Source organism: Capra hircus, chromosome 27 (assembly GCF_001704415.2).
Source record: "Capra hircus breed San Clemente chromosome 27, ASM170441v1, whole genome shotgun sequence".
Classification (NCBI taxonomy): domain Eukaryota; kingdom Metazoa; phylum Chordata; class Mammalia; order Artiodactyla; family Bovidae; genus Capra; species Capra hircus.
The window spans coordinates 42,426,168-42,435,600 of record NC_030834.1 but is presented as its reverse complement, the minus strand read 5'-3'; the positions used below and the strand labels follow the sequence as shown (position 1 = coordinate 42,435,600).

Below are 9,433 nucleotides of genomic sequence, written 5' to 3'. Positions count from 1 at the left end.
TCCACTGGTCCTGGGAGACCTACACCCTAGGCTGGAGGACAAACCTTTGTTACTTGGAATACTTGGGTTGTTTTTTGTTGTGTAATGACCCAGTTCTCAGGAAAATGACTATATCATCTGGTTAACTGCACGACACCCCACCTGACACCAAGGACTCGGAAAGCTTTGTGTCCCCCAGCCCAGAAGTGAGCATGGAGCTGGCTGTGTTGTCACAGGCTCCTGAGGGGGTATTCTCTGAGCCTTCTTCACGCATGACCCTTGGAATGTTCCGTGAAATCTGTCTATGTTTTCTTATATGGCATCTTCAGTGTTGTGAAGGCTTACAGAAAGAGCTCACACTTCTTTGTTTTAAATCATCAAAGTATAGGCTTGATTTTGGTTTGGAGGGAACTGAAAGCTCTCACTGATTTTAAGTCAAAAACCATTAAGAGGTCTGTCAGCCTCTGTTTCTCTGTATGAGTGCTTTTCATAGATGTGCTCTGTATTAACCACAACGGGGCTGCTGTCTTGCGAAAGTACTGATTCTTGTTCTAAATACAGTGAACACCCATCACTAATTTTTTTTGTTCCTTCCCTCCCCTTCCAGTGACTCTCAGGCATCTATTAAAGATAAAATAAATTCACACCAAAAAATAGAAATCTAAAATTAAATATTTAATTAGAACTCTGATTTGCTTTAAAGATAGGTGGCATTGCACAGGCTATATTACACTCTGTATAATTTTTTTTTTGACAAAAAAAGATAACTGTTCATTTTAACAGGTCACTTTAATATTAATACATGTGTAATAGGATTGGAACTGAACGTCAGCTAGAGATGGTACATTGTACATTATTGGGAAAATTACAGTTTTGTATTGTAAAAACATTTATTTTTTTAACAATTTACCTACATTAATCAAAAAATTACAGCATATTTAATAATTTTACAAATTCTTCATAAAAAATATATCTCTGTACAAAAAGGTCGTTTGCACCTACTTCATGTCAGCAGCATGTGGCGAGGTGGCGAGACGGGTGGCTGATGGCGATGGTTTCCTGATCATAATGCCAGCGTTCTTTCCCCTTTTTTATAATAGCTTTTTTTTTTTTTGTGGTTGTTTACAAAATATTTTACAGAAGAAAAAAATTATTGCAGCTAGCCTGAAGAAAGGCAAGATGTGCGGGACAAGCAGCAGTTTGAACAGCTTTGAAGCACAGAACCTGTCCGGGGCTCCCGCGCTCATGGGCTCTGGCTGCTCCCGGAAACAATCCTGCAGCCGGACAGGAGGGCATACTTGCCGACGGCTTGGACCAAACCTCCAGCACCTCGCGGGAATCTGATCAACACTGCACACACCCTGGGAAGAAACTGGGCAGAATTCTCGCACAAGAATTTCATGGGACACTTTTTTTTAACAACATGCTCCAAACTGGCAACCGAGGACACTCTGACTTTGCACACAAAGGAGAATCATGTCTGATCTGATATGTGGTTTCTTGTATGTAGGTATGTCCTGTCGTGTCAGGGTTTTGTAACATCACTGACCAGCAAGCAGGTCAGGGATGTGGAGAGAGACACTGATTCAGACTCTGAAGTCAGCATTTTGCACCTAGTTTGAATGACTCAAACCGCATATGTACACGCTATTATATTTATCTATATGTATGTATATATATACACCTCATATGTATAGTAACCCTGTTCTCCCCTGCACACAAAGACGCGACAGCTTCCTCCTGTCCTCTCTTTACTTCAGCTCCCTGGGTGTGCGAGGAGCCTGCCTCTAACTGACCGCATCTGGCCTAAGGAGAAGAAGCCGTAAGGATTCCAGGCTGCAAAGCCCTCTCGGGCCCACTGCCAGATTGGCCAGGGCGAACTCTGGAGCTCCACGCTGTGGGTGGGTGGGAGAGGCTGGGAGAGGCCGGGACCATGGAGCTTGGCCACGCCTCCCGACAGCTGTGCCCTTCAAACAGGCAGCACAACAGTGAGTGCCCCATGGGTAAGAGCGGCTGAAATGTTCAAATTGAAACTTTTGAAAGAATGAGCTATTATCCTGACATTTGTGTTTTCCCTTTTCACTTTTCAAGCCCTGCATCGAAGCATGCAACAAACACATCAGTCTTAAAGCTACGTGTGAACATGTCCTCAAGAACCAAGTTTCTACCGATGCTGCCAAGGATGGACAAAGGGGACCTTCTCAGTAAGTGGAATGTATACTTAAAACTCAGATAATAACATATGCTTTTCCTTTAAAAAAAAATTAAATCAAACAGCTGTAAGTAAAAATAAACATGATCTCTGAGTTTATTATGTAAACATCCTCACGGCCGCATCTTCTGCTTCCTGTCTGGTCTGTTACCACCTGGGGAGTCACACCTACTTTATTTATACTGTGATTCATAATTTACCTGTGAAGAGTTTTGAGCTCAAAAAACTCACCGAAGTTTTCTTTCCATCTGGGATTATATAGCATGAAACAGAAGAAATCTATAATAGTAATATCTAAACTGTGTCATCAGGAAAGAAGAGTGGGTGTGACTTTTCCTTGCCTCTAAAGGAACATTTACTACTTCGATCATCCCGAAACTTTTCCACTGCGTCCCAGGAACACACAGTTCTTTAACAGAAAACGAGAGGGATGGCAGCGAAAGAGAGAAATCACAGCAGAGGATGGACGGGAAGACTGTGTGGCGAGCCCAAACCCACAGGCAGGTCATGAGTGACCCAAAATAAATTACTATTCACATCTGTACATGGCACAGAAAGTGCTGCGGACCTCCTGCTATGAAGTAGTGGAATATCGATGGTCATGGGATGGGGACGAGACTAAAGAAAGGATGCGGGAAATAAAAGGCCTCTGTTCTTTCTCCATGAATTCAACACAGCTGTGAAGCTAACAGAAAGCAGTAATAAAATACATCTCTTCGATATTATTTTTCCTTTTAAAACCTGTGCCATATCTGGGGATTTTTTTTTTTCTTGTTTCTCACACGCTAACTAAACTGCAGCTGGAATGCTTAGCTTGACAGTATGGCAGGATGCTTATATACAATGGATAGTGTGTAGAAACCCCGTGTAAATAGTTTATTTTTTTATCAGAATCTTAGTCATTCATAACACACTAGTGCAAAAAATTGTGCATCAAAAATTCTGCGAGAGAACAGCTGACTGGGAAGTTTGCAGATGGCCCTGGGGCGGCCCCGAGGTGAGCTGCGGGGCCCTCGAAGCTTGCCGGTCTCGGGGAGGACGGCGCAAAGCGTCTGCAGGTGTGTGCGGCTGCCGGAAAGGTATCTTCTTCAGGAGGGCTTTTTTTTTTTTTTCTTCTTCTTTTTCCAGAATATTCATGGGGATTTAAGAAAAAACAAAACAAAACAAAAAAACAATGAACCCATACTGCGGTGCTACCACGTGTGGCCCAGAGGCCGTCCGGCGGAGGCTGCACTGAGAGGCAGCTGGGCCACACCAGGCGGGCAGGGCTGCTGGGCAAGGCCGCGCGTCCCGGGGCCGCGCCTTCCTCCGCGTGCCGAGGCCGCAGCAGGGCGGCGGTGGGTCCGCTCCCGGGACGAGGGTCTGTCTGTGGCCCGCATACCCCGTGTGGCCGGGAAGGGCCGGGCCGGAGGGGAGGGTTTGTGGCACCTGTGGTCCCTGCTGTCCGTCGTCGGAGGTATGGCTATGAGGCGGCCGCCCGCGGGCTACACCACGGTGCACACCGTGTTCAGAGTCGTGTCAAAGCGCACGGCCTTGGCCTCAGTGGGCTTTAAGTTCGTGTCGTACATGGGGTTCTCAAAGGAGGCCTGCCCGTTGCTGTTCTCGTGGCCGGCGTAGCCGTTGTACTGGACCTTGGGTCTAGTCCTAGGGGCGGGAGACAAGAAGGGGGACAGGCCGTCAGGACTGCTGGGCCAGGGCTTGGGGAGTGACGCAGCGTCTGTAAACTGATGGCGAGGCTACGGTACCTGTGTTTGTAGAGGTAAAATGCAAACCCTGATAAGATGAGAGCGAAGAACGGAACTAGAATGGCGGCCGCCACAGAGCCACTGCTGGTGCCTTGGTAGTGACTCGAGGAGTCCTGGTCGGAGCTCACGGGGTCTGGAAAAGAAAGGGAGCTTTCACCTGCCGTCAGTGTCCTCCTGCTCACCCAGAGGCAGAGCGACAATGAGTTTTATAAACAAAGGTAGACTCTACAAGAAGCAGAAAGTGTTCCCATTCTATTGGGAGGCAGCTGACAATTTTTTGAAAGATTCTAACATCCATCTTAAGGAGTAAGACAAAAAAACTGGTGATTCCTCATTTACCTTCAACACTGTCGTGTTTCCAGCGTGAAAACAGCAAAGGGGGCTGTGGTTATATTGACTTTTGCTTATGGCTGTAAATACATTTGTTTAAAGTCTGAAGCATATACAGGGCTGTATCTGTCTATAGATGTGGGTAGCATGTGCTGTTTGCTCCAGCCCCAGGACAAATCACTGGAATTACACAAGAAGTCCAGGTCTCTATATAGTGGAATTACATTCATGTTTGACTCTTTGTGACCCCATGGACTGTAGCCCATCAGGCTCCTCTATCCATGGAATTTTACAGACCAGAATACTAGAGTGGGCAGCCATTCCCTTCTTCAGGGAAGCGTCCCAAATCAGGGATTGAACCCAGGTCTCTCACACCGCAGGTAGATTCTTTACCATCTGAGCCACCACGGAGACATGTGAATATCTTGGTGCAATCTACATTTATTGGCATAGATTCCAAAATTCATTATGAGTTTAGAAATCATCAAAGAATGCATGTCAATGTTATAAAGCAAGTTTCTATAAAATCAGTTCCGTCCATTAGAAGGGAAGGCAAGTATAAACATCTCAGACACCAGGCAGGTGATATGATCATTAACTTGTGTATCTTCACAGTGGAGAGTTCCGCACAGCACTGAGGAAGAAGCAAACACTAAAATTTCAGATCAGAGAACATTTATCAAGGGATTATTGCCAAATAAGTTTATTCTTAAACAATTTACTTATAAAACACAATTTTGAAATGTATTTGGCTTAATTGCATGGAACCACTCAATGCACGTGTGTTGTTAATTATGACTGGGGTCATCTGAATATAGCGGAACTGTAAAATGAAGCTGACCTCATTTCAAAGTTTATTTCCAGAATTTATGGGATGTTTCCTGTCCCATTTTTTTTTTTTTTACAAAACAAATACAAAGAAGTAATCAAATATTTAAAATAATTAAATAGCCTTTTAAAGATATTTTCATAAAACCTCAGAAATAATATTGTCATCTCCTTCAGTAGAAGGGCTTCCCAAGGTGACACTAGTGGTACAGAATCCTCCTGCCAATGTAGGAGATGCAGGTTCTATCCCTGGGTGGGGAAGATCCCCTGGAAGCAGGCATGACAACCCACTCCAGTATTCTTGCCTGGAGAATCCCATGGACAGAGGAGCCTGGTGGGCTACAGTCCATGGGGTTTCAAAGAGTTGGACGTGACTGAGCAACTGAACATTCACACATACCTTCAGTAGATGCAGGATTATGCTACTCACTACCATCTCCAATTCTTATGTAAACATATTTTATCCTGGATGTTGGCACCTTGTAAATCAACCATACCTTTTTGCGATCCTCCTGTATCAGCATGTATGATTCAAAATTTAATTTTTCACTTTCAGGTGCATTCACCAGCTGCCATGCATGGGGGATGTCAGATACTTGTTCTAAATATCAGCACCCAGGAGATGGGCTTGTGAGCACAGCCAGTGGGATGCTCCCTCCCTGGGCACAGGGTTAGCATGAGTGATGCAGAGACTCAGGGCTGTGTTGGGGCTAGAGCTCTGGGGACAATATCAAGAGCTTCCTGGGGGTGGTGGTGGTTCCAGCTGCAGCCGGGCAGGCCTGTCCAGTATGGGGGCCGGGTGCAGCAGTAACCCCAGCCACCAGGGGTGGCGCTGTCCAGCCAGGAGAACCCAGTGCCACTCAAAGGGCCCAGCTTCAGAGATTTATTGTGAGAATGAAATGTCAGGACATCTCAGCTACTTAGAACTGTAGCCGCACAGTTTCCCCAGGACCCACATTTACTAGAAAATTTGTTGCATGCCTGGGTAGTTGTCTGGCCAGCTTTCCTCTTAAATCTCCAGTTCCTACAGCAGAACCTGGAACATAACAGTTGCTCAGTACATATTTGAGAAATGAAAAAATAGTGCTGTCTTTGTATTGGTTCAGTATCTGCTGGTTTCCATTAAGTTACCATGGCTCATTCTCCAGGTGTTTATAATTCTGTGCATCTCTGCTCATCCTGATAAATTTGTAGTCTGCTTAAATTAACCAAAGCCACTTTCTGTTATCTGCAAGCAAGACTATATATTTTTGGCCATAATAGATCTCAGACTTCCAATTAATAAAATCCTGGATAATGGACCTGCCACAAGAGACCTCACATCATGACACAGGGCAACATGAAAGGTCTTTTTGAATTGAACTCCTGACTTGACTCTGAAATTATTATGCTATCTGGAGCTCCTAGTTAATTTCAGTTATTTACTCATGTTTTAATAATTTAAAGGGTAATACATGCACATGATACTAATTAAAGTGGCATAAGCAGATATAAAAATAAATATGAAGATGATGGAATAAAGGGTCATGACTTGCCTTTTGCACTAGTTTTCCTCTTTATGATTAACAAGGTCTTTAGTTTTGCTTTTGTTTGTGCTTCAGCGTCCTTCACATAATGTACTAGTATAGTGTGTGTGTATATATTTTTATTTATGTGGCTGCACAGGGTCTTAGTTGTGGTATGCAGGATCTAGTTCCCTGATGAGGAATGGAACCAGGGCCCTCAGCATTGGGTGTGTGGTGTCTTAGCTGCTGGGCCACCAGGAAAGTCCCCAGTGTACTATTAATATACGTGACTTTTTCTGTTCTTACTTTCCTAAAATATGGGGATATTATTTACATTTTTCAAAATTTGCCTTTTTAAACTTAACCATATATTTGTGAAGTTCTTCCATCTGCACATGTGCATGTAATTGTTTTTAGGTGTGCAGCATTCTATTAATTGGCTAAACCAGAATTTATTTAGCCAGTTTGCTGCTGAAGAACGTTTGGTTCATTTCTAGTCTTTCTCTGCGATGTCACCATGAAATCCCCTTTCTACAGTGATACATCAGCAGGAGGCTAAATATACAGGATAGATTCTAAGAAGGAGAAGCACTGCCTAACTGAATGTGGACCTTGTAGCGTTGCTCAGTTCAGTTCAGTCGCTCAGTCGTGTCCAACTCTTTGCGATCCCATGAATAGCAGCATATCAGGTCACTTTTCACTTTCATGCATTGGAGAAGGAAATGGCAACCCACTCCAGTATTCTTGCCTGGAGAATCCCAGGAACAGAGGAACCTTGTTGGGTTGCTGTCTATGGGGTCGCACAGAGTCGGACATGACTGACGCGATTTAGCAGCAGCAGCAGCAGGCTTCCCTGTTCATCACCAACTCCCGGAGCTCACCAAAACTCACGTCCATCGAGTCAGTGATGCCATCCAGCCATCTCATGCTCTGTCGTCCCCTTCTCCTCCTACCCCCAATCTCTCCCAGCATCAGGGTCTTTTCCAGTGAGTCATGTCTTCCCATCAGGTGGCCAAAGTATTGGAGTTTCAGCTTCAGCATCAGTCCTTCCAATGAACACCCAGGACTGATCTCCTTTAGGGTGGACTGGTTGGATCTCCTTGCAGTCCAAGGGACTCTCAAGAGTCTTCTCCAACACCACAGTTCTCAGTCTTTCTTAATTGCTCTCTGAAGTGGCGTCCCGATTTCCTCCCAACCCATCTCAGGAGAGACCTGGACAATGTGTCCAATCTCCACCCGCCCACGCCCCCGACCTCCATCCTTTCCTTTCGCTGGCCCCTTCTGGACACTATTACCACTGCTGCTGCCCTAGGAAATCAGATGCAGTCTGTAGCTATTTTCTCAGTTGTGCTTCTTAAGAATGAAGGTGAGTGTCTTTTCACGTTATAGACTGGAGCACTATTGAAAGAAATGCACATACTATAAAATTCACCCTTTTAATGCAAGGGTACAATAATTCACTCTTTTAATTCAAGAGTTTTCTTTTTTACTATTAAAAATGTGGGGGTTTGATGCTGTGGTGATCACCACAACCTATGTGAGAACACTGCTGTCGCCCCTAAAATTGAACAGGGGCCCTCAGCAGTCAGTCCTCCTTATGCCAGACTCCAGCTTTAGGCAACCACTGCTCTACTCTCAGTCTTTATAGATTTGGCTGCTCTGGATACAGCATGTAAATACAAGAACTCAGTATGTGTTTTTTGGTACGTGGCTTCTCGTATTTAGCATGACGTTTTCAGGATAATATCCACTGTATGCATGCGCCGCACACTGTCGATCTGTTCACTGCTGATGGACACTTGGGTTGTTTCCACATGTGGACAATTGGGAATAATGCTAGTGTAAACATTCATGTATAGAATGTGTGAACATGTGTTTCCTAGTTCTCTTGTCATATGTGTTGGAGTGGAAATGCTGAAACTTGTGGTAGCCTCATGTTTCAACTACCTGATGAATGACTGCCAGGCAGTTTTCCACAGCAACCACACCATCATCACTTTCACATCAGCATGGTACTAGCCTCCTAATTTCTGCACATCTTTGCCTCCACTTGTTTCTTGTCATTATGGTCTCAGACACCCAAGTGGGTGTGAGGTGGTTTTGATTTATGTTTCCCTAATGATTAATGATGTTGAGCATCTTTTCATTTACTTGGTCATTTTTATTTCTTTGGAGAAATGTGTATTCATATTGGTTGCCAGTGTTTTAATTAGGTTGTTTGCCTGCTAAACATGTACTTGAGGAGACCTTACGAATAGCTGAGAAAAGAAGAGAAGCTAAAGGCAAAGGAGAAAAGGAAAGATATACCTATTTAAATACAGAGTTCCAAAGAATAGCATGGAGAGAGGAGAAAGCCTTCCTAAGTGAACAATGCAAAGAAATAGAGGAAAACATAGAATGGGAAAGGCTTGAGATCTCTTCAAGAAAATTAGAGATACCAAGGGAATACTTCATGCAAAGGTGGGCTCAATAAAGGACAGAAATGGTAGGGACCTAACAGAAGCGAAGATATTAAGAAGAAGTGGCAAGAATACACAGAAGAACTATACAAAAAAGATCTTTATGACCCAGATAACCACAATGATATGATCTCTCACCTGGATCCAGTCATCCTAGAATGAGAAGTCAAGTCAGCCTTAGGGAATATCACTATGAATAAAGCTAGTGGAGGTGATGGAATTCCAGTTGAGCTATTTCAAATCCTAAAAGATGATGCTATGCAAGTGCTGCACTCGATATACCAGCAAATTTGGAAAACTCAGCAATGGCCACAGGACTCGAAAAGGTCAGTTTTCATTCCAATCCGAAAGAAAGGCAATGCCAATGAATGTTCA

The 9,433-nt window shown here is 44.1% G+C and overlaps 1 protein-coding gene across 1 annotated transcript in view; it reads right to left on the bottom strand.

The window, feature by feature from the left end:
• CSMD1 (CUB and Sushi multiple domains 1) overlaps window positions 641-9,433 on the bottom strand; it is a 2,085,346-nt gene continuing 2,076,553 nt past the window's right edge. Inside the window, 2 exon segments of the mRNA XM_018042044.1 lie at window positions 641-3,835; window positions 3,937-4,069. Coding sequence (XP_017897533.1) covers window positions 3,676-3,835; window positions 3,937-4,069 — 293 coding nt within the window. The 3' untranslated portion in view covers window positions 641-3,675.